Source organism: Drosophila montana, unplaced genomic scaffold, assembly GCF_035044405.1.
Source record: "Drosophila montana isolate Dmon_TW-CO22-7 unplaced genomic scaffold, ASM3504440v1 contig_1624_1, whole genome shotgun sequence".
Classification (NCBI taxonomy): domain Eukaryota; kingdom Metazoa; phylum Arthropoda; class Insecta; order Diptera; family Drosophilidae; genus Drosophila; species Drosophila montana.
Window position 1 is genome coordinate 2441367 of NW_026996559.1, and position 26023 is coordinate 2467389.

At 40.9% G+C, this 26023-nt stretch overlaps 1 protein-coding gene and 1 long non-coding RNA gene across 3 annotated transcripts in view; one reads left to right on the forward strand and one right to left on the reverse strand.

The window, feature by feature from the left end:
* Positions 1 to 2237: 2237 nt before the first annotated feature.
* Positions 2238 to 3236, forward strand: LOC135440473 (uncharacterized). Its single transcript, XM_064699663.1, has one exon. It carries the CDS (start codon positions 2354 to 2356, stop codon positions 3092 to 3094), a length of 741 nt encoding a protein of 246 aa, XP_064555733.1. The 5' UTR covers positions 2238 to 2353; the 3' UTR covers positions 3095 to 3236.
* A 20431-nt stretch (positions 3237 to 23667) lies between these two features.
* LOC135440646 (uncharacterized) overlaps positions 23668 to 26023 on the reverse strand; it is a 36822-nt gene continuing 34466 nt past the window's right edge. For both annotated transcript variants that reach the window (XR_010438328.1, XR_010438327.1), the window contains one exon: positions 23668 to 23782. This is a non-coding gene — a long non-coding RNA (uncharacterized LOC135440646). The remainder of the gene's footprint in view (positions 23783 to 26023) is intronic.

The window sequence follows — 26023 nt, forward strand, 5'->3', positions numbered from 1 at the left end:
AATGTGAGGGATAAGCTCAGCGGACTTGGAACAGACCCATTCACACGACAGACAGCAAGTCCTTTGGCAGTGCAATCAGCGAATTGCCCAGTGGACCTGAATACTTGGAATTGAGTCCTGGCAGTCGGTTATGCGTCAACCAGCAGCTTAATATAAATGAACTTCAATCAAAGGAATTAAAAGAAAACTTTGAAGTTGTTGATCAAAAAATAAAAAAAATTACCATGAACAAATAAGAGTTCGTCTGTGAAAAGGATTAGATTTGCATTTGGACGGTATTCAGATTTTAAATCTAGCTTACAAAGAGTTTCTAAAATAAGCTTCATTTACACTATTGCGTTAAATGAAATTCGCATTTACTCTGGCTGAAATCAGAAATTATGGGCAACATGTACTGGATACAAGAAAAGCAATTGTATTGCAAATCCAACTGCTGGCAGTGCGAACCTGGTTTCTCCATTATTAAATCAATTGAATGTTAAGAAATATGTTTTACTGCAATTTCAATGCATGTCACATGATTGGAGCAAAAAGACAATGGAAAACAACAACAAGATGGGGGACAACTGGCGATTGGCGCCAACATATGCCCAGCTGCTGGAGGAACCAGAGTGAGACGCATGTGGCATATGAATGACGGGCAGACCGACTGGCAGCAGCCACGAGCTCAAGTCAACTGGAGTTGCACTAACCGATACAAGTAGTTGTTTTTGTTGTTCTTGTTGCTGGCGAGCAAGTGAGAATGCATCGTTAGTGCAGGAAGCTGTCAGCCAGCAACGCGACACTGGGATAACCAACTGCAAAATGGGAATGGCAGTCAGCCTGGGGATAGCCCAAGCAGCCGGTAGATGAAGCGGGAGTGATAGAGGAAGAGATGAGGGAGTCAACCACAAGAGCCAGACGCATACATGTATAGAGAATTACAGCAAGCAGCATGTTGCAAGCTGCAAGCGGCAGCTCAGCCGGCAGCTAAGCCGCAACGCAACGCAAGCGTAACCATGTGGCAAATGGGGCTAAAACAGAAGTGTCGCCATCATCGCCATCGTCGAGTGGCAGTGATGGATAAACCCAAGCCGACTGCCAGCCAGCCAGCCAGCCGGCAAGCCAGAGGAGTGCCCCATCATATAAATGTCCAATGCAATTGATATTAACGCTTTGAAAAGTCCTCGACTTAACCCACAATGCATTTCATTCAGGATCGATAGAGTTCATGCGGTTTTTGTCGAGTTGATTAAATATAGCGATGTTATATATATTTTATACATATTTATTTTACATAATTTTATACCCTGCACCCATTTGAAATGAGTAAAGAGAGTATACGATAAGAGACTGTAAGTATACTTATAAGAGTCTAAAAGTTTAATGGTTTTGCATTTATCAGACAGAAGGAAGCATCTCCGACTCAGTTGATCTAGCCATGTCCGTGGGTCAGTTTGTGCTTTCATCCGTATAAGAGCTAAAGACTTGAAATATCATAGTACCTGCGCAGTACAAGATTGTTTCAAATCATCGATAACTTGGCCCGATTCTATTTACTAATAAACACCTTTGCTTGTTTTACAATCCATAACGTTTCAGCTTCAGCGCTAAGGAATTTATACAATTTTGTAGAAGTTGTAACTTGTCGTATGCTCTGTCTCTCTAGAAATATTGTCGTATCATAGATTTGTCTTCAGTTATGCTGTCCTTAGTTAGGTTTTGTGTTTACACTTATTAAGTACATAGGTTTTTTGTTTTGTGTTTTTTTTTTTTCAGTTTTGTGTATTTATGTAAAAGACAACGTATACTCGATGACATATCTTTCTTATCGCAGGCTTGTTTAATGATATTATGCATATCTGTCTAGTTTGTCAAGCCCGAATACTGTTCTTAGTTGGCACCAAGAGCGGTGGATTTTGCGAAAAGTGTGTAATGACTTTTCACGAAGATCTTTGACAATAAGTTTGAAGCTGATCGAACGAAATTTAAAACTTAATCAAACCCTAAAAGCTGAGAAGTCCATATTCCGTCCAGGTGGGGTGTATTTGGTGGAAATGAGTTTTCATAAAGTTCCTTAAATATAGGTTTTATCCTTTAAATTCAATTAGTTCAGTTTTTTGTATATATATGCAAATTTTATAGATTTATTCCCTTTCTGGAGCATCTCTATTAAGAAATTTATGTGTAACTTCGAAATTGAAGATTTTTTTTATGGTTAGACCAAATAAGACCTAACTGTATATAATTTGCTTTAAACTTCATATATATTCGAAACATAAAACAATTTTCTGTTGTTGTCCCTAACACAAAACACAGCAAAATCTCAGTTGAAAGTCGAGAATACTTTTTTCCATCACATCTACAGTTAGCTATGGCTAGAGTACCATATACCTGGCGCCAGCCGCCGTATCCTGGCGATGAGAGCGACAAGCGCTGGATAGATCCCAGCATGATCATTTTGTGCCAGGATGGGGATATTGATACCGCAATTGGACCACTTTTGCGTACACTGTATGAGCCAATCGGCAAGGGACTAATTGGCGCCGTCTTTGTGCACGAGACAATGCGGGAGCAGTTGATAGACAAGGTGCGCGAGAGGATGACTGTGATGCATCGTCAGGTGAAGAGCCACGCTCTCTATGCCAGGGCGCTGCGACGCGCAAAATGCCTGGGTGCCGAGCTGGTGTCCATGATGCAGCCGGACGACATTGGCTTCCAATACAGTATGGTCGAGGGCTCACCGATACTCGTGTGCGACTTTAATCAAAGCTTCTTCAGCGTTAACCATCCCAGCACCGTGGTTACCCTGCATACATTTCGCCACAGCCAGGAGCTGGGCGAACTGGCTGCCAAGGAGCAGCTGCCATTTGTCAGCGCTGCCATCTGGTGCCCCAAAATGGCGGCCGCCTACGAGGTGGCCCTGTTTATGAACGTGCCCACCGTCTACATCAACTGCGAGGGCGTCAGTCTGATTCCCATAGCTGAAAAGCATCAGGCCCAGCAGCCATATGCGCTGCTCATTGCCAATCATCATTATGAGGTGGTGGTGCAACAAAGTCACGCCAAGACCATTGTGTTTCCGGCGCCGGTTGACCTGCACCCAAAATCGTAGCAGATCAGCCCAACGAAAGGCTCATCGGACCCATCAGCCAGGATGCTCTACATCAGTGACTTTCTTTTTGATCTGTCCCGTCTTATATATCTTAAGGGTTCTTTATAAGCATATGAATGCAATACACTCATTGACAAAACAACACGTTGAACTCTTTATTTTCCTTCTAGGTGCTCCTCAAGCTACATTATCTAAGCAGGCTAATGGAATTGGACGCCCTAAGTGACTTTTTATTTGAATTGTCTTCATATGATATGATAGAATTTTCACAGTTTCAAGCAATCGCAGAATTGTTCTCTTTTGAACCTCTCTCGGTGCTTCTCAAGAAGCTTTCTCTCTGAAGACTCATGAAACCAAACGACCAGGATTACCTATAGAAAGTGACTTTCTCTGTGTTATCGTTATATAATACGATTTTCAAAGCACATCTCAAGTTTTTCTCTTAAGAGCCTCTCTCGGTGCTTCTCAGGTGGCTTGTAAAGTACCAACGCAAGTGTATTCAGCAGCGCTTTGAATGGGTGCCCTCCGCCTGTACCTTATTCACCTCCGGCTGCATTTTCACCACTTTCTTCTCCTGGCTTAGCATTAGTCACGAATCGTAACTGCCAAGCTGTCATCCATGGCTGCGATTTTCACAATGAGTTTTACTTAACTTTCGCGTCACTTAAATGTAATTTGCAAACTTTTCGGGGTAGCCTGTGTGAGAGTGTGTGCGTGCGTGCGTGTGTGTGTGTGTGTGTGTGTGTAGGTGCTTGTTGTTGCTGCTTGTTCGATTGCATTTACTGTTGTGGCGTTCGCCAGCCGAGCTCCTCTTGTTTTGCCACTTTTGAAGTGCATTTTGCTGTAATCAAGCGCCTACTTGAATGCGCCCGTCTCCCTCCAACGCCACGCCCAGCTGCAGAAGCCTTTTGGCGCTTATTTGTTGTTGTAATGCTTATTGTGCTTTCATGCTTTTTAGCATTTCATCATTTGTTGCAACTTTAACCACGCCCCGGACCTCTGACCTGGCTCCCCGCCCTCTGTTTGAACGTCAAACTTTATGCATTTCGATTAGTGTGTGTGTGTGGGTGTGTGTGCACAGTTAGTATGCTGTTGTTTTGGCCTCTTGTTGCAATGGCATGTGGCAGCTTTTGTTTTTGGCTGGCAGCTACCTCTCAACCCGCTCGACCCGCTTAGCCAGCAGCACAGCAACCCAACCACCCAGGCGCCTTGTTTGCCATCCCGTTGTTGAGTGGCCTTTTAATGCAGCCGCTTAGCGCGTGTTGCACTTGCCTCGAGTTGAGTTCAGTTGTTGTTGCAACTGCTGCTGCTGCTGCTGCTGCTGCTGGCAACAGTATATATTATTTATTTAGGGTCTGTTGCGCCGATGTTGACCCAGTTGACGCTTCGCCCGTGTACTGACCCAATTTTTAGGCACTCCCCTTCTGACTTTGTTTTGGTATGTAAGGAAAAGTTATGCGAAAATGCCAGCTGAGTTGAGATTAGATTGTAACACCCAGCCAATTTCAAATGGATGCAGGCAAATATATGAAGAGTTTGGTATTTTGGCATTATCTAAGCACCTATAAATCTCCAGCTAACAAATATTTAAGGCAGTCAGAAAATTATATTTCCTGGCTAAAAAGATATCTGTACTCATGATCCATATCTTTCCAGTCACATACCTTTCCTGATACAACTGAAGACGGATTCAATGATTGACTGACTGATTGATTGACTGAGGGATTAAATGGGAGAATGGTTGACAGATTGGCGAACTCAATGTCTGAAGGAATAAAGCCTGACGACCTACCCAGGCTTGGCGAAATATCAGCTAAGCCAACTGTGTTGTAATAAAAATGTATGCTATTTTTGATTCAATACAATAAATATTTAAAAAAAAAACAAAAAATGTCTGAAGAACTATATAGCTGACTGAGTTACTGAATGACTGTCTAATTGATTGAGCGACTGGCTGACTGGTGAACTGCGCTCAGCCCGAACAACAAGAGATAGAAGGCTATATTTATTTATTTAGGAAAGTGCACGATAAGACAGGAATAATATTGGATACATTTTTTGGTATATATTCACCCGGAAGTGTAAAAAGTTGATGAAAAACTTTTGTTTGAAACAATTTCGCTTACTTTTTCAAAGATCATCGTAAAAATTCAATGGAGAGATTGCTTTTATGTGGAAAAAGGTTATGTGGACCAACATTTAAGTTTTTTGTGATAGGTTTCAAACTTTATTGCAATGCTCCACACTTAAAATTAAGGAACAGGTGCTTTACCGACTTCGTTAAATAAATCCGAAAGTCGTAAATTGCGAAGAGAACTTTCAAAGATATATATAAAAATACAATCACGATGTTTCACAATTTAGGGAAATCCAGTCCTTCTGTATAATTTATTTTCTAGATGATTTTCCTTAAAAAAAACTCGTTATACACTTTTTTTATTTTCCTATACATTTTTTTTCAGACTGTGTTTATTGTCTTTCACATCCGCTGTCGATTTAAAAACATTTTTTGCTGTTACATTCTATCAGATATTATTAGACTGTTTTTAAAAGATTTTTTCCACCCGTAATAAACAAATTGAACTCAGATAAATGTTAGTTCTAACATGTTTTTTTTTGCGAGGGTATGCATAATTAATAAAAATACCAATGTAATTTAAATATGCAATTATTGAGTGCTAAAAAAATTAGCTTTCATAAATTATGTAATATTTGAAAAAAAAAGTATATTTATATATTTGCTTTATAAAAAAGCAATAGGTGGCTTGATTAATTGTTTGCATTACCAACTAAATATCCGTTTCCAGTGGCCACAAAGTTTGCGTTGAATCAGGCGCTCAGCTCCCGAAAGCCCTTAGGCAAAGCTTCTATGGCAATTACAAAAACTCAGATAATGCTTTTTGTCAGTGCCATACAAAAGGCAAGCCAGGAGAGAGGCGTGGGCGCACGGGGCGGGCGGATCACTGATTGAGGGGGAAACAACACCAACAAGTTGTCCGCATCTGAAGGTGGCCAACTGGCAGCTGCTAGTCGAGCTGAGCTGAGCTTTGCTTCAATTATGCTTCATTGTGCTAGTTCTGACAAAAGACTGAAAAGGGACAGTAACGAAGCCAAAGAAGAATGCGGCCAGGAGATGGTCTCATCCTGCGCCTGAACCTATGCAACGAAATTTTTATTCGCGACCATGTTGAATTGTGTGGCGGTGTTTAAATTCTCCCCTCTGGCAGCTGCCTTCATTTCAAGCGGAAGTTTGCACAATTTTGCCTATGAAGCTGCGGCGAGTGAATGCACCGCACAACCAGCCCCCCCCCCCCACACATTGCCAATGGAGCTGAGCCGGGCTAAACTGAGCCAAGCTGAGATGGAGGCAGCTCCTGGGGAAAACACAAAAAAACAACGCTGGACAAACAGACCAGCAGCCCGTTAAGACTGCCGCGCTCCTCTTCCTCGACACTTGCATTTCAATAGCTTTTCACTTGGCTTGAAGGTGCCGCAGGCAGGCTGAGGGGCAGCGGGCAGGCTGCCAGCAGGTGTTGTTGTCGCTGTTGTAGGGAAACACTACAAATATAATGGCAACAACAATGAGTAGCTGTTGCTGCCACCGTTGACTTGGCTGCCATGTTGCAAAAGTAATTCAATTTGACTTTTTGTTTTGATGCTGCCGCAGCAATAGCAACAACTTGCAGCAACAGATCACGCAACAGCCGTTGCCAAGCCAACTTTTGGGTTAAATGTGGGCGTGGCTAAGGACGATACCACGAAATGCCAGCGGCCAGCAGAGCCCAGCGCGTCAATTGATTTAGTTCTTGACTTATTACCCAGCATCAAGCGAATTGACTAGTGAGGATTCATTTTGCCACATTTTCATTAACGTTCTGTTTCTTTTTTTTTTAACTGAGCTCCAGCAAGAACCCACCGAGAAGGACACCCAAATGACTTTGGCTATTTGTCGGGGGGAACGTAGGGCAATGACAAGAATTCTTTGACTGCTGTGCGATAGAGTTGCCAGGCTTGTTCAATAGATATATCATGCAATGCACAAGTGCCTATGAAACCATCGTTAAAACTGTTCTACTCCGCATATAAGCAGAATATAACAGTTGCCAAACGTGTTTAAGCTATTTACCTATAGATATGTGCGCGCGTATCTTGCAACTGTTATAATTTAAGATCAATACTCGTTTACAAGAACTTCTGGTATATCTGTTTAGTCAGCCTTAAATTATTGCAAGCCGCAAACGAACTCTTGTACTTATGTAGTTGAAATGAAAATAAAGAAGAATACATTTAATAAGTTTAAATAATATAGTTATATACAAGTGTTATACAACATTCATACATGTCAGCTGTTATACCAAGTAAATTGCAAATTTTACACATTTATTTTTCAGGGCTCCAGAACAAAACCATTTAAAATGCAAGTATTTATGATGGACAATTTTTATAATAATCTTTCTTACAAGTGTTATACTGCACCGAATACCGAATTGGATTGTTTTGTAATTACCTGAGGGTAATTTGGAAACCGCAGCCGCATAATGGTTTCATTAGATCCCAGCTCTGGGGACGTCGGCCCAGACGGGCCAGTGCCAATAATAATTGAATAATAATTTGAGCAATTTGATTTCATTACATTTACTGGCACCCACAAAAGGACTGCAGCAAACACGTTGCGGCAAAGGCCAATATGATTTGCGGTCAAGGGAGGCAACAGCAGCAGCAGCAACAGCAGCCGCAGCAAGAAGGAGGCGACAATGAAAAAGCCATAAGCCAAATTAACAATTAAAGCATGCCAGAGACGAGGCGTGAACGAGCAGAGGGCTGCCTTGCCAAGGCTTCTCCCGAGAAACCCAAAGTCAAATAAACAAACAAACTTGGCGCTGGCTGAACTTGGCCAAAAGACGCACCAACATTAACAACAGCAACAGCAACAACAATGCGTTACTTATAGTGGTTGGTAAACAAACAGAGCACAAAGGGAAGCCGTCAAAGATGTAGACTATATGACCAGAACAATAAGGCAGCGGCAGCGGCAGCTGTGACAACAGGCAACACTTCAGCCAAATCAACATATTGCTGACCACTTGTGCCACAACATTTTTAATACCCTTCTGCCCTAAGGAGTCCAACACATAGAAGAGGACGCCTTCGACCCAATAAAGTCCATATATTCTTGAGCAGTCTCAACAGACGAGTCGATGTAGCCAGGTCTGTCTGTCCGGCTGTGTGTTTTATGCAGATTAGTCTCTCAGTCTTAGGATCCGCCTTCTGTTGCAGGCAGAACGTAGTTATGTTTGAATCTGCCGAGTCGAACCACTATATTAAAATTCGTACGTGTCATTCCGATCTTTTTATATATGAACAGAATCTTATCAACAGCTGACTATTATATCATATAGTTCCATTCGAAGAACCGTTCAAAAGATGAGTTGGTTGTAGATAACTTTTGTGCTTTTCAGTTTATCTTGATGACATTCCGCAACTAAGATATTTACTACTCTCGTAACATATCTGTAAAAACGTATCAAATCGGATTTCTATACTATGGCTCCAACTGGAACAATCAATCATAAATTATGCTTTCTCATACGAGGATTTCTCGATGCATGTGTACCAGGGTATTTCATTTTCGGCTCGCCATAGTTGGCCGCTCTTCAAGTTTTTTGGCCATGGGAAATAGCGGAATAAAGAGTTTTTTTTGGTGTTTTGCTAGGACGTGGTCTATGCTCATCCTGCTCGCAACTGCCCTGGCGATGGCTGTAAATTGTTGTTAAAATGCCATAAATTATAAAACAACAACACACGATAGCGATGGCAAGTCTGGCTTTGCGTTCACAACTTTTGCTGGCTATTAAAATGCATTAAAAATTGTTTTAAATGCCAGTGACATCAACGAGTGGAACACACACACGCACACATTCCGCTGTAAGTGACACCGAGCAGAGGTCACACACGCATCCACACACACACACACAGAGAGTGTATTATAATCAAGCGCATTTAAGTGCACTGGTAAATTTATGCATTTATGTGTGTTAATACCTCACATAAAGAAATGAAAGCATCGCATAAAAGTCGCCCACTTACTTACTCTCACGATCCCTCTCGCTTTCTCTCTCTCTCTCGCCGTCTCTCTCCTCCGCACTCTATGTATGGCTTTGCGTGGCGCATTAATCCAATTTGTCATAATTAAATTATTTTAAGCCACTTGCTAAACTATTTGCGAGGACTTTTCCGCAAAAGCGAATCGTTCCGAGGCCACACTTAGCCTGTTCATAAACCGTAATTACAGGTACTCGTTACACGTGCAAAAAAATGAATGGAAAGCAGAAAATATTATAATGCTCGCTTTGACTGGGCTCCCATTGAAGCTGCCCTCCAGCCAGTTCTCCTGTTTTTTAAGGATTTTCCCTCTCTATGCATGAGATGTAAATAAGAATTCTTAAATATTTGCTAGCCATCAGAGTGAGACAGGGTATCTCCACGCAGGGAATGCGCGACACAAACGCTTTATTTTAGTATATTCTTTTTGTTTATTTTCAATTCAAAATGAATTAATTAATCAAAAAGCTTACTTTAAAACATTTTTTTTTGGCTTTTTTTTTTATATTTGATCTTTGAGAAAAAATACATTTTAATTAACAACTGAATAATATAGGTAAATATGTATACACTCACACATATACATAGAAACTTATTCAACAAAAATGTAAATCGCTTGACCAGCAATTTACGTTTTGCTTAACACAATTTTGATGACAGGCAGAATAATATATAAACTCTTACACTGAAACAAACAAACATTTAAAGGCAGCTCAGTCATTGCCAAATTTGTGTATCTCAGATACCTATAGAAACTTCCAGATACTATAAACTGTAAACTGAATAATACACACAGAAAATGGACTTTGGTGTTGCTTGCTGTAATTTTCCCGTTGCGTGACACTTGCAGTTCCCAACAAGTTAAAGCTGCGGCAAAGATGACAAGGTGTTTCCAATCCTTGGGGCGATTCTTGAAATAGCTATAAAAGCCACCTTGTTGCTTATTTATATTAAAATAATCAACATAGTCCTTGAGCCGGTCAACTAAATTTTAGTGTTGATATAACTATACAGTCGGAAAAATGTCTTTTTCTGTGATACTTAATGTAAGGTAAATTAAACCGTCGATAATGTAAATAAAATTGTCAGTTTGTAGATAATTAATTAGATTAATTTCCAATTAATTTCCTATTTTTTAATATTTCGGAGAGCGGGTTTTATGATCGAATGATAAATACTGACAAACGCATGCATTTATATTTTGCAGTGTACTGCAAAGGAAACCAATGGCCGAATTTGGCGCGCTTGAGTGGAACACGAAATAAACAACGTGTAAATTAATAAATATTTACATTTTGCAATATCTTTGGGGAAAAGCTTGGTTACAGTTGGCTGGCTTTTGAGTGCGTGAGAGTGAGAGAGAGAGAGAGAGAGAGAGAGAGAGAGAGAGAGAGAGAGAGAGAGAGAGAGAGGGAGTTGGACGACGATATAAAAGGCAAACAACTTCTGAGCCATTACACAACAAAATGGCATTAACAGCAGAAGAGCTGAATCTGAAAAAAATAACAACAGCAACTCATATGCAAATTGAAATAATATTTTTGCAATTCATGCAAAGGCAAATGGCAAAGGGGACAGCTTACAGAGCAAAAAAAAAAATTGTCGCCATAAGTGGAAAACAAAAATAGCAACCACAACAGTGACAACAACATGGAAGCACTTTGCCAGAGAGACAACAGCAGCAGTAGCAGTAGCAGTAACGACCAGTTGGTAGAAATATCCTGTGATAATCAGTTAAGCAAACAGTGAAAAAATGCTTCAAAGGATGCGAAGGGCAGGCAAATGTTGTCAGCGTTGCCTGGTAGGCGGCTCGTCTGTTTGACAGTCAATCAATGCCCAATCACATATATATATATATACATATATACAAGTTAACATAAGTAACTAAATTGGGCACTGACACTACAATGCAATGTAGTAGTGCCGACCAGGCTGCCTTTGGCTTTGGGCTAATTAGTAATATTCATATTCATATATTAGTCTTTAACATACCTCGAGAATGAATAAAGTTAACTCAATAAAATAACCAGCGCATTATTATTTTGGCGAGTCAAGCTGACTGCCATCAATCAATTACTTACATACAGAAGCCAACCAACCAGATACTTGCCAAGGGGTTTAATTTATATATTTCAACTTGAAAGCAGCCTGGCAGTTGGTACAAGGCTTTCGGCTTGTGAATTGTCATGAATTAATTGAAAAATTATTGTTTTTCGTTTTGTCTATCAGACCAACTGCCATATAAATAATATATGTATATATACAATTTATACCATCAGCAGTTTCCTTGCATACAATACACATTCACATTTCCCCCCTTTCTAAATTTAGAGTTTTTCTTGTGAAAATTGTGAATATCTGCAATTTATTCATGTCTCTGCCAGAAGCTTGTCTTTTACGCACGCACCGTAACAATGCTTACAGACTATTAAAATATTTATTATGCAACACGTATTTTTCAATTATTTAATGATAGCATCAATTCGAAATACATTTTCTTCTTTATTACATTTAATACGCGTTACAGGCATATTGAATAATCATTCGGTATTATCTTGGCATATTTTGATAATGAAAGTCAGCAACCTTATTTATGACATCGAATTAATAACCATTTGTTAATTTTCATTATGAAAACCAGATAAATAATTTTTTTCACAACTTTTTTACCATGGATCCCCTTGGCGTAATTTAACTGTGAAAATTGAGCTTCGAATTCATAAATAAAAATATTTTTGTTCAGCCTTACGAGCTGGTCGTGCCTGTTAGAGACACATCCATGTGATAATCCATGACTCGGATTATTTGTTATTTAAATTTTGTAGGCATTAAGTTTCTATTTAGACATATGCAGTCAATATCTGACTATAAAGAGCGGGGTTGTTAACGAACAATGCATTTTCGGCTCTTCAGATCAGAGAGAGAGAGAGAGAGTTATTTATCATTTAATATTTAACTTGTCGTTAGACTACAGCTTAAGTTGACAGCTCTTCTGCTTATAAATTTGACATATTTAAATCGAGGCGTTGCCACCTTGTACGCACATATGGCAGCGCTGCACAAAAAAAGCCATATTCATTTTGCAATGTGCAACACGCATTGCCAGCTCTTCAAAAAGTCGCTGCCCACAATTAAATTGACATTGTCACAATTGGCAACTCAGTCCTGGGGTCAATGAGTTGGCTTAGTGGGGCAGTCAGTTGGGCAATATTTACCTGCTCTTTTTGAATGTTTTTATATGTATATGGGTCTCAACACAAACTTAAGAATATGCGTGTGTCCACACTCTGTTCTACAAATGTACTTAATGTTTTAAAGTTTATTTCTTTGCTTTCCTTGAGTTTAAGCTTAACCTCTTGGCATTCTTGCATTTTAATTTACTTGAGTCACTTTATTCTGCACGACAAGTTGTTTATGCAGTTTTTGGTACAAGTTGCCAACATACATACATGTGTATTTTCAATTACAGAAACATTGCCAACAAATTCAGTGAATTAGAGGCAGACGGGAGAAACTCGAGTTGCAGTTGAGTGGAAGAGAGGTAGATGGCAGCGGGGGCTTTTTGTGTAATTAATACGTTGGTTAGATCCGTATTCAGGGTCTAGTCGGAGATTGGCTGGCTTCTGGGCAAGGCGCTGGATTAGGCGCCGAGCATTTGACATATCGAATATCCAGGCATAGGGAATAAGCCAAGCAAAGCCCATGACCAGGACGATTAAGAGGATGAGAACAAAAGAAGGAGGCAGCCAGGCAAATAGTTACTCATATGACAAATGCAAAGCCTAAAAAAGAGAGGCCACAAAGCAGGGATTGGAATGGAATGCGGCCAAATTGCATTTAAATAATGAAAATGCTTAACAAAAGCACAACAAACAAAGCCAAGCAGCGGAAGGGAGTGCAAGAGGGGGCGGCAAGGAGTGCGGCACTGGCCGGAAGGAAAATCCAACCAGCCAAGCAAGGAAGGAAGTCACTTAAACTCAACAACATGTAAATACCAAGGCTACGTTTGACGCTTCGATGCAGCTCATCCGCATTGCCATGGCCTAAGCCCTGAAGCCCCATCAGCTCCCGTCCTTCAATTTTTCCCCGTTTTCGCCATGAAGTAACTATGGCCCACGTATTGTTTGGCATTGCGGTCAGCATTGTTGTCATTGACTTTGGCTAAGATCTGTTGGCGACTTTGGCAACTTGGACAACAATGTCAAATGCCAAGTCGAGTTGAAGTCGAATGCATCCCTTGATTCATGAATAAGTAATTATAGTTGCCCAGCAAAAGAGCATTCCATATCAGGTTTGCATGAATAGGTCAATATTGAGGAAAATTAGATTTAGTTGACTTCTAAGAACGGGTATGGGCGTGGTAGGAATAAGCGCGATCCTTAAAAATCATCAGAAATCAACGGGATGGACACAAATTTATATTTAAATATTGGAGTTGTAAGCTTTAAAATTGGATAATTGGAGCGACAACAATACAGACATTGCTATTAACAAATATACTCTTAATCTTTCGTTTATAGAGTAAAAAAAATAATAGAACAATAGAATATAGAATATTTACCTAAATGTAAGTGTCGACTTAGGGTTCTAATCAGTCAATCAACTACTCAATAAAAAATTCAATAAAATCAATAAAAAAAATTTTTTTTTAACGAATCTGTCCCTTCTTGCTTCTTAAACAGAGTATACATATAAAGCAAGTATGTACTTATATGTAAATCTTGAGCCAAGATTGAAATCAGTCAATCATTCCATCAATCAGGTTACAAAAGTCAAGTTAGAAACAGTCAGTCAATCAGCTGCGCAGTCAATCATTCACTCAATCAGGAACAAAGGACAGATTTCTCAATGAATAAACTTTTCTTAATACGCAAACAGAGTATAAAATTATACAGGTATGTACATATGTGAAAGCCCCGAGTAAAGGTTGAAACCAGTCAATCAGCTGAGCAGTCAATCATTCAATCAATTAGGTTACAAAAGTTACAAATGCAGTCAATCATTTACTCAATCAGGAACAAAGGACAGATTTCTCAATGAATAAACTCTTCTTAATACGCAAACAGAGTATAAAATTATACAGGTATGTACATATGTGAAAGCCCCGAGTCAAGGTTGAAACCAGTCAATCAGCTGAGCAGTCAATCATTCAATCAATTAGGTTACAAAAGTTACAAATGCAGTCAATCATTCACTTAATCAGGAACAAAGGACAGATTTCTCAATGAATAAACTCTTCTTAATACGTAAACAGAGTATAAAATAATACAGGTATGTACATATGTGAAAGCCCCGAGTCAAGGTTGGAATCAGTCAATCAGCTGAGCAGTCAATCATTCAGTCAATCAAGCCATGGAAAACGTAACTCAAACAATGCCAGTCATTTGCATTGCTTGTTTTATTTGATCAAACAATAGGTACGCTGAAATTTACACACACACACGCACTCGCATTTTTCATGCTTATCCCTACCTTTTGCAGTGAAAGACTTTTAACGGTACGCGCAGCACACAGTTATGATAACCACGCCCACAGCGTCCGAATGTTACATGAACAACAATTGCAGTATATGCACACACATACACACAGGCAAACACAGACACAGGCACACACGCCAGGCGGAGGCAATTATGCAGTAGCAAATGTGATTGATGCTCAAAATCGCGCACAAATAGTACGCCCCTCCATTTCAAAGGGCAGATCCTGCCCTTTCTTCGCGCATGTTATGCAAGCAACGCATTATACATGCACACACCCACCCACCAACACACACACGCGCATCTATCGACACCCTAATGCATACTAACGAAATTGTGTTACATTTTAATAAGTTTGGCCCTCATGTTCGCAGTTGCAAATTTTCGGTTCTGCGTTGCAGCCCAATAAGCGCCTTAAATAACAGCTCTCTCAGCCTTAAGTCCAGAGCCCACAGTCCACAGTCGACAGTCGACAGTCCTCGACTCGTCGGCTGTCAAATGTCAATTGTCAGTTGTCACTTGGCTGCTTCGTGTGGCCTGCTAATGCGCATTTGCACTGATGCGCATTTGAATGATGCAACTGGCAGCTGACAACTGCCAGCAGCCAACTGCTTGATAGGCGCCCACTAATTGCTGCAAAACGCCAGGCGAGGTCACATTCAATGCTCAGCGCAGGGCTTCAACAATGGCCATAGCTGTATTTGGGCAAGTTAGTTCATTCAACGTGCTCGACTAGCACTTCTCTTCGGAATAATCATCTTTTTGAAACTAAACAATCTATTAATATCTAATCTAGTTAGAAAAAGAATGCTCTTCTATCTTAACTTTAAGTTAAATATGAGATCTACTCTAAGATCTATGCAAGATTTTACCAAATAGCCCTAAATTAAATAGACTAGAAACTAACTTGGTACTTCATTGTGATCTTATGTGCAGTATGTACTTTACTTTACAGTTCGTAGACAATGATAGTCCCTTTCGGGTTCCAATCTTATATTCAATAGAAGTTTGATAGATCGCAGACTAATTTTGTGCATGATAAAAAGGTATACTAATGTGAGAACCTGTGCCTAAGGCTAAGTGCATAATATAGAAAATGTGGGTCCCTGCTCGGGCGCCATATTGAATTGCATAGGGAGATGATGCTGCAGGTATTAATTATTATAATGGTTTAGTATTTGTATACTTTGAGTTTCCCCTATTATTTTAAGACTTCAGCAACTGTTTCACAAGAACATTTTAATTTATTTGAAAGCATTCATGCATCAGTTAATTATAACATGTAAATATATATAGTTATATAAATTATATTTAAATAAACCCTAAAGTAAACCAAAATCTTTAAAAGGAACCTCTTCTAAGATCATGTAATATATATTTATATAACATTTCCAACGAAACATAATGCAAATATGGTAAGTGAGCGGGGCGCCATACAGCTTAGATGGATAGCATGATAATGCATTTTTTTGTGTGTTTTTGGGGCAGCTGCTTAAAAATTGCCTTTGGTTTAATTTTAATTCAGATTATTCAGGCATGTAATCGCTTAATGAGCCCGCGGCAAACGTGGCGAACATGGGTTCGCCTGTTCGGGCGCTCGCAGCCAGTCATTGTTTAGGCTCATTAAAGCTCTTGCGGTGCACATTTCACAAATTTATTGAGACACTTAAAGCGACTATGATATCGGGCCGCACTATCGGGCCACAGAATTCAAAATATTCGTTTTAGCCGCGCAGCTGAGAAAACCGCAACGCAATGTCATTAGCGTAGACTCGTAATTGTCTCTCTTTCTCTCCCTCTCTGTCTCTATGTCGCTGTCTCTCTGTTGTTGACTCTTTCTCTGCCGCTCGCACAGCGCAGCAATAAATTACGAATTTTCGTGCAAATTTTCGCAGTCAAAGCACCAATTGCATTAGGTGAGGGGGTAGCTGGGCCGGAGGCGTGTGGGCGAGGACGAGGGCGAGTGTCAGCCTGCCACACTCATAAATACATTGACCAATAACATAATTTTGTTTGGCCGTATGTCATTTTCTGTGTATGCGTGTGTGTGTTGCCAAATGACCTCGTTACCAGACAGCACACACACTTTTACTCACGCAGACTTACACACGCCAACAAACATGGCAAAATCACAGCGCACAAAAAAACAGGCGACAAAGACGCCTGCAAAACGTGAGCATATGTTGCTGGCAGGGAATCGGGCAATGTGATGGGTGTAGTGAGTAGTTGGGGATTGGGGAGTGAGGAGTGGGGCGGAGGATTGGAACAAGTGCTGTGCACCATTGGCTGTTATTGTGGAGGGGCAGCGTAAGTTATGTGTGGACCTCACAGTGCGGCAGTATAATTAATGGGCGTATTGGGGCATGCGGCAGTCGCAGTGGCAGTGGCATCAGCGGGGGGCATCCGGGGCAACAACCAAACATTGGGCCATGCATTGCGATTTGGGATATTAAATATTACGCTGCAAGCCCGAGTCTGCTCGGCTAGCAAGGAGCTCCAATCCTGTTGCTTATGAATATGCCATGAGTCCAGTGACGAGCCAACCAAATGTTTGCTATAAGTGTGACTGCACACGTATATATGTATGTGTGTGTGTGTGTGTGTGTGGATGATGATCACATGCCATTAAACCGCAATACAATAGCAATTTTCATATAAATGATTTATGGCTCTGCACATGCAGAGCTGCCGGCTGGCATCGATTGCCGCAGACTGAATATAGCATAGAGTATACCCAGGCAGACAGAGAAGGAAGCAGACTGAGTGAGAGAGAGAGGGAGAACAGCCTGTTTGGTATCAATAAAATACGGAAAACAAAATGGAGAAAATGCCAGTGAGAAATATATGGGATAAAGTTCAAAATGTGGCCAACAAGTTTATTTCTTGCATGCATTCATTCATTGCCTCAATATTTTGTAATTTGAAGTTCAACTCCTTCATAGAATAATGTATGGGTATGTGTGTGTGAATGGCCAAATTTAGGGGAAATTTTTTAGTAAGTGCAAAAACTGATTTGATCCAAAACCAAATATAGGAAGGGCCCTGGGGACAGTTAGAAATTTAAATGGATGCTATAAGATACTCTGCACACGGCTACGCATCTATTTATACACACTCATACATACACACACAGATACGCACACTCACACGCAAGCCAGAGCCTCTTTGTCTTGGTTGTGACCACAATCAGCTCCGTTGATTTGTCCATTCGCCCGAGCATGGCTCACAGTTGGACGAGCTATGCGGTTTCGCTGCTGCCCGATTTGCCTCAGCGGGTACCCTTGGTACCGCGTTTGGCATTTAATTGGCCAGCATAAGCGCCAAAATGTATGGAAAAAAAATGGGTGCTCTGCCAATTGATAAAAGGTGCGGGAGGACACAGTGATGGAGGCGGGTTGAACTGTCATTGCCAATGCTCAGGGTTCTTTCACCTTTAGCCAGCACGCACAGCAACAGCGACACACACACTAACACACACACATACACCCAGGTCGATGTCTTCATTTTGTGTGCGTTTTCCTTTTTTATTGTTATTTTTCTCCTTTTTGTTGATTTTTTTTGTTGCTTTTTGTTTGTCGTTGTAAATTTTAATGCAACAACAACGGCGACACAGTCATTCGCAGCTCAGGCATTTGCGTGACAGCCAACATTCCCTGCCGCAAGCAGAACACCCCCCCCCCCCCCCCCATCCTCTGGAGGAGTTGGGACTCCCCCTTTGCAGATGAGGGCAACTAGCCCCGACATCGTCGCACTCATTGGCGGCTGCCATTTTGACAGATGCCAAACGCGAAACGAGTGGCAAAACGCAAAGTTTTTATTTGTCTTTCATGGCATGGCATGGCATAATGCTGTCAGAAACACGCTTCAAATCAAGTGGCATGTGACTTGAGAAATACCCTTTCCGGGGCATTGGACTTTTGAAATGTCTTGAATATTTTGCAGTATTTGTCAACTTAGAAAAAAGTTGAGATAAGAAGCTCTTACGAGATACGTATACTTGATATGATATACGTATACTTAATATGTATATTTTTTTATGAGTATTTTCTAAAATTTAGAAACCAATTTTGATTAGATCTCTCAATTCTTTTTAATATAAACGGAATATTTAGTAAGGTGCGCACAGAGATGCAACTGGCGCCACATTAAGGCCAATTCATAAGCACCCTAGTTGCGTAGGGCGTAGGGTATATAATGAGAGTAGGGAAGACTAGAGAGCATGGCCCAGGGAGCGCATCAAGTGAGTTTATGCGCCTGCCGGACCGTCGTTAGTTAGTTTTTACGATTTGCCTGTCATAAAAATTAATATTTTGCTGCCGCCGGGCGATACCGGGTACCAGTTGGGAATTCAAATAGTCTGTCTATCCCGCTCACTTCACTTGCCTTCCTCGTCTATCACGCTCAAGTCCTCGCACACAGTGCGCCTTGGACATTGTCTTTCAGTTCAGCATATTTCATGTATTTATTTTACCCTAGCAAAGGGTATTACCATTTTCACTATGAACTGGTTTGGTTATCATTTATACATACACATATAAAAGGGGCATAGAGACAATCGTTCAGTTAATTTACTACTCATTTAACATTCAATAGAAAAGGTACTCGGAAATCATGGTTTTACTTACAAACACATAAATATATCATATGCTTAGCTGCTGCTGGCGTAAGGGTATTTAATGTTTGCCCACGCCAATAAAGTTTTATTTTTCCTTTATATTTTTACGGATTGTTTCCTTTGTGGGTCGTTTAGGAATACGACTCGATTGCTGGCGCGTCCCGGGCTCGCGAATTCCATTAGGCTACCCAGAAATGTAGCTAATTAACGTCAACTAACAAATAATTGCTGCAATTGCGGTAAACGAGCCCGCGGTGAGGGGTAGAGCGGGCGGTGCACAGCGGTTTCCACGCATTTAATTGCAATTGTAATGATTTATAATTTATGAAATTAAGCAATGGCAGCAAATGAAACGAAATGCCTGCATGCAGCAATATGGCCATTTACCCCAGCTCCTCTCCTCTGATAACCGCCCTCCAGCCAACATTGTCCAGAAATTCCGAGCATTGTTCAGAAGGGAGGGCCTTCGAGAAAACTGGCGAAATTGACTTTAACATTTGTCATGCCACGCGGCCTGTGTTAAGCGGCTGTTCAATTAGCCACCCGCTGGCGCAACCGCTCAGCCACTCAACCGCTCAACCACTCATCGACTGTGTCACAAAACGTGCAACATTTATGAATGGAGCCCCCGTGACTTCAACTGTGGCAACGCGAAAAGTGCATCACAAGCGCTGATGTTGGATGCGGGCAAGTGCTTTGTAGTTTCCGTATATGGCATCGAGCTGGACCCGAAGCCGGGGCCATGCTGGGCCAGTTGCTGCCTCAAAGTCCCGAAAAACTCATAAAACTTTGCAATTGTTTAAACGTGCCGCATGGGCCGCATCATAAAGCAGCAAAAGTTTACAGCCCCAAAGGGTTCGGATGCGGTTGGGTGTTGGAGGAGGGTGGGCAGCAGAGTGAAAGGGGGGGGGGGGGGGGGGGTTGGATAGTGACTTCTGAGTATCCTCTGCTTGGTTAGGCCTTAAAATGCCAAACACTTTAACTGGCCGCACTTCAAGTTGCATTTGCGGCCAGAGTGGCAAACAACAACAATTTGTTGCCTACTTTTATGGGCGCACTCTACAGCGCATTCGGTAAGAATTGGATGGGGCGTACGGTGAAACATAGTGAGGGGTCGACGGAATGTCGGCCATTTTGCTCAGCTTAATAACTTGCCACAGCAACAGCGGCAGCAGCAGCAGCAGCAGCAGCAGCGGCAGAGGCAGCAACGTTGCTGCATTGCTTTAGAATTGTTGCCATTGCCCAAGTAGTGAAGGCGCTGAAATATGGCTGCAGCAACACGGCCAACCACATACGTGCACACACACACACACACACATGGCTACTGCTTAGTCTGCATGCAGTGCATGTGTGGCCCATCTAGCACCCTTTCCCCTTTGCTTATGCAAATAAGCAAAAAGAGCGACTGCTTGGCATAGAATTTCAAATGATCTAATAAAACAACAAGCCAACAACAACAGCAGCAACAATAAACAGCAGCAAACCTAAAACTGTCATACGCAAAGCAGTATGTGTGAGTGTATGTGTGTGTGTCTGTAGCAATCAGAAGGGAGTATCTTCGACCCCATACATACATTCTGGCTCAGGACGACGAGCTGAGTCGATGTAGCCATGTCCGTCTGTGTGAACGCTTCGATCTCAGAAGCTAAAAAAGCTTAGAACTTGAAATTTCATATATATTTATATATTTTCGTTTATCATAGGCAGAACGCATTTTTTTCTTTGATATCTCCTCCTATTTTCATATTTTCGCTCTTGAGATAAGTCATGATATGATCTAGATATGTAGGTTCTTGTGTAAAGTATACAGATTAAAACTAATTTACATTTTGGATATTTCTACCCATTCCCGATTGGAAGTCTTGTGCTTTGGTAAACTGAAAATATGTGTAAAGAACGGACTATTAGCACCGAATGGATTTCATTGAAGAAGAAGCAAAGTTATGTATAGAAGAAAGCAGGAATGTTTGGCAGGTTCAGGGTATCTCCCAGTCGCGCACTCCCGAGCGGAGCACTCTTACTTGTATTTCTTATTTTGTTTCTCTTCTGTTATTTTCCGTTTTCTTATGATCCTTTCAATGGGGCTAATTATAGTCCACACTGATAATCAGTGCGAGTCGGAAAATGTGTAGAAAATCAAGTTTCAATTGTTTTTCCGCCTTGATTTCCAATGCATAGTGCATAGTGCATTGATACCAACGTTCGATTTCAAGTCAATGCCAGAAAATGTATGCCAGGATATATCAATGTAGCTAGCCAACGCTACTGGTCGCTGCCACGCCCACCAGTACAGTTCAGGAACTGAAGTGGTTTCTGCTTGCCGTGCATGTTGCCTTGTGGTTGTTCCACCGCAACCGCAATGCCTGCAGCTGCCATACTGCTGCAGCCACACACGAATAGCCACTCATACAAGTTTATACAGAATATTTGGTGCAGCTTTTGCAATTTGTGTAAATACGCATTTGAAAATCACTTTTTATGGCTGCCTCATTGTCTCGAAAGTGGGCGCACGAAAAGGTGGGCGGGCTAGCCATAGCTGAAGGACTCCGCTTTACTCTCCTGGCCTCTAATTGACTCACTAATTTACACAATTTCCCGCGTCCGCAGCCCCGGCCCCCCCTTTTGGCCACTTAATTAACGCATTGAAAGCCCGTTGCCTAATTTTTCGTTTGTTTTTGAGCAGCGAATGTGGGTGGGGGACGGTGGGGTTTCAATGTCCTTTAAATTATGTTTAATAAGCTTTCAAGTCACGAACCACCTTCAGCATGCACGTAACTAGAGCAGAAATTGGCACACTAAACAACAACTACAACAACAACAACAACAAGACCAAGAACAACAACAGCAGCGAAAATGGGAACGCTGCAAAATTGACAAAAAATAAATACGACATTCATTTTTATGCCCCCTTAGCTGCCACAAAGGACGCGAAATTCACGAGTTTCCTGCAACGTGAAAACAGCCGGAAAATTTTATGGTATAAGTGTGTGCGAGTGTGTGTGCATAATGCAGCTGCAAGCGCTGCTCTTCCGGACGACGTCCACCGGTCGGGGCCAATTGCCACTGACCGAAAAAATCGAAAAAGCGGAGCGCAAACTGAAAATGGAGCCAAAAGACAAATTGCACTGTGGGGAGCCGAAGAGCACACGAGAGCGAAAGAGGTGCAAAAAAAAAGGAGGGAAAGAAGAAGAGAAATAATATTGGTTTAACTTCTGCAGTCACAGGTCGAGTAGCAAGGGGCGGGGAGGGAGAGAGAGTGGCGAGGGGGGCTGCCTGGGGCAAGTGGTGGCCCTGGTGTGGCACATAAATTTGGCCAGGCACGCGCTGGCAACAAAGCAACAGAGTCTATGGGCCAAGCCGAAGCTGACAGGCCCTGCCACAACGACTGCAGCTCTAGCTGCTGTTGCTACTGCTACTGCCACTGCTACTGCTACTGCTGCTACACTCATATGCAACACGGTAGTCGCCGCGTAGCACGAAAGTTTTAGTTACTTATAGCCGGATTGGAAATGGCACAGGCATCGCGACTGCCACTGCGACTGCGAATGAGACTGCGATTGCAGGCAACTCTGGCAGTAAATGAGGAACGAATCCTTGGGCAATACGGCCAATGTGACGATGCACATATGGCAGCAGCGTTGAAGGCGCATTGGGGTGCCACAAAGCGCCAAGAGTCATAAAGACATTGAACATGGAGATGGCCGCACGACGCACAGTGGAACGAAAGCACGATTTCAGGGATTAGACAAATTGATTGACCCTTTCACTTATTTTATCGCCAAGACAAGTATTAAAAGTTAACTTAAAATATGCGTCTGCAAACAATTAATTCTTTGTTAATTCAGAACCAATATATTTCTGGCAAAAATAATATTGAGTCTTGGCCGGAATGCTTGCAGAACCCTGCAGGTAACTCAAATGGAGTTAGGCTTCATTTTAAGGCATAAACAAGAGATAATCAATCATTAAAATTCAAAACTCTAACTAACTTCAAAACTCGATGTTATAATTTATTGGAGTCAGACTTAATTCCTTTCAATAAACTAAGTTCGCATGGGTGTCATGTATCCACATAAAGATTGAGACTCGTTTAGAAATCTGTTTTAACAATTAATGGGAACTTTTTAACTTTTGTGCAAACTCCAATATGCATAAGAGCAATAACCACCCCTTTAATTTGTATTTATATAAACTCAACTTATTTATGCAAGCAATATTTTTCCGTGCAGCAGCCTTAACAATCGAGGTACTTGATATCTTCTCCAGTTTTAATCAGTCTTTGTATATATATTATTATTATCTCCAGCAAAGTATCAAATGTTGACTTTTGCCTTACTAGGTAGAGCTCAACTTTCTGCATTTATTTTAATGAGCAACGAGCACTTTTATATTTTTACCTTCATTCATATAATCCAATCTTAAAATTACGCAATGCGCTTACCCCAAAGCAATTCAGGTCAAGAAAAAGCTGTCGCAGGTCGTTTGGAAACTTACCTGAAAAGAGAAATTGAGTAAAAATTGCATTTAATAAATTGAATACGAGAATAATGCATTTGTTATGGCAATGAACAAAAACGTGTAGCAATTAAAATGACATAAAAAATGACAGCATACTTACGGGCGTCATAAGAGCAAGGAAGATAAATAGACTGAGAGAAAGAGAGAGAGAGAGAGTGAGAGCGAGATATAACTGACAGTAACTGGAAAAACTAGAGACAACATTCACAAGATGCCATTCAAATGAATATGAACATGAAATGGAAATAAATAAATGGCCAGCAAGAGAAATGCTAAATAACTGCAAATTGCTACAAAAAGCATGGCCACGCACACATACACACACACACACAACAGGACACACAGATACAGACACAACTTTTAACTCTGTCTTTGCATTAGAAATATTTTTAATTATTTTGCATATTCAAGCAAAAGGATTACAAGCCGAGGAGAGAATAAAGCAAAAACTGAGGCTGTAAATGCAAACTGCAGGAAATTAAAAAGATAGAAAATACAATTTTCAAATAATAAAACAAATTCAGAGTGTTTTTACGCTCGACTAAAAGATACCCTTGGTTGAAATTGAGTGTAAGTAAAAAACTTTAAATACTGTTTTTTATTTTCAGCCTATTTTCATGTAACCAGCTCGACCGGCCCACTTTTAAATAGACTCTTAAAACATGCCCCACAACTTTATGTTTTTGATTTAATATAATGGCTGACAATTATTTTCTAAGAGCTTCACAAATTTTCCATGACCTGCTTTTAAATATTATTTATTTATTTATGATTTTTGCTGAATTTCAAATGCTAATTATTTATTTACCTATTTATATTTTATGCCTATGTTACACTTTGCACGTAACCGATAACCTGGGAAAACCGACAGAAAATTAAAATATTAAATCTGTAAATATGTCGCTTTTTTTTGTAATAAATAGAGTTTATCTAGCTAAGCCTATCTCTAACTTTATCTTCTCAAATCTTTTTGTTTAACAACAAATAATTTGCTATAATTCTGTAATTATATAATGAATTATTTTATGTCTATAGATATAGTATTTTCAAGGACTGATTCTGATTAGCACACAAATTTGTATTCATCTTTTTAGTTAAGTAAGTAGTTTCTGAATTCTCTGTGAAGTAAGTAAATAGTCTAGAGATTATAATTAAAAAAAAATGTACTATAGTACGGTCAGAAGCACATGTCGAAATTATCAAGTGGTACTTTTAACAAAAGTTTTCCCAACCCAATCATGCACCAAATCTACTTCAAAAGAAGTTATTTCTTATATTTAGATCAAGGCTACCCAAGTTGTTATAATAACAGGGTATTTATGTATGTAGAGAGATGCAAGTGAGTGGAAATGCTTTTGGTGGATCTATTAAATATATCTAAATGGAGGACGCAGAGTCCAAAAACGAGCAAGGACATTGTGAAATATGAGAGTGCGATACACACACATATGCATTCACTAAATGTCACTCGGTGTCTCTTTCTTCCGCACACACACACAAACGCTTAGAGCGAACGTGCCATTTGTGCGCTTTCTATGCGTTATGATTATATCTTAATGAATGTTATGAAACACATAAATCAAATTGCGAAAACGCCACAAGCAGTTGGACAAAGGCCCAGGACGTGGCCCCGCTGGCGTCCACAAATAAACAAGACAACAAAAACACTCCTAGCGCCAACAAGGGGGACGGTAGAAGATATACAGAAAGAGAGGTGTGTGTGTGGGGGGGGACCAAAGATTTTGGAGAATGTCCGCACTAATGTTCATGTTGACGAATGCAAATTCATAATAAAAAGGACAAAGTTGGAAAATGGTAATGCGAAGATGGGTCAACAGCAAGTCATGTGGGCTGTTATTTGGCCGCTCTCCAAGCTCCGCTGCCCGCCCTCCGGCCATTCGCCCACCACTCGACAATTTTAACGCACTAAGTAACACGACAGCTTGGCAAATGTTTGGCTTTGCTTTGATTTTAATGTTAATGCCCGCCACCCCGTCAGGGCGTGAGGATAATCTCATTTGGGCCTGGCCAAGAATCGTGCCCGGCCAAATGACAGGCAAACAAACAAAGTTGCCCTGAAAGCATAGCAAGAATTTCCGTAAAATGATTTACTTTCCACCGAAAGTGACAGATGGAGAGAGAGAGAGACAGAGAGAGGGAGAGAGCGAGTGGGAGTATTGTATTAGGTTGGCGGGCGCTGCTCGTGAATTGCAGTTT

Coding starts and splice junctions, on each gene's coding strand:
- LOC135440473 (XM_064699663.1), top strand. CDS start 2,354: ATGGCTAGAGTACCATATACCTGGCGCCAGCCGCCGTATCCTGGCGAT.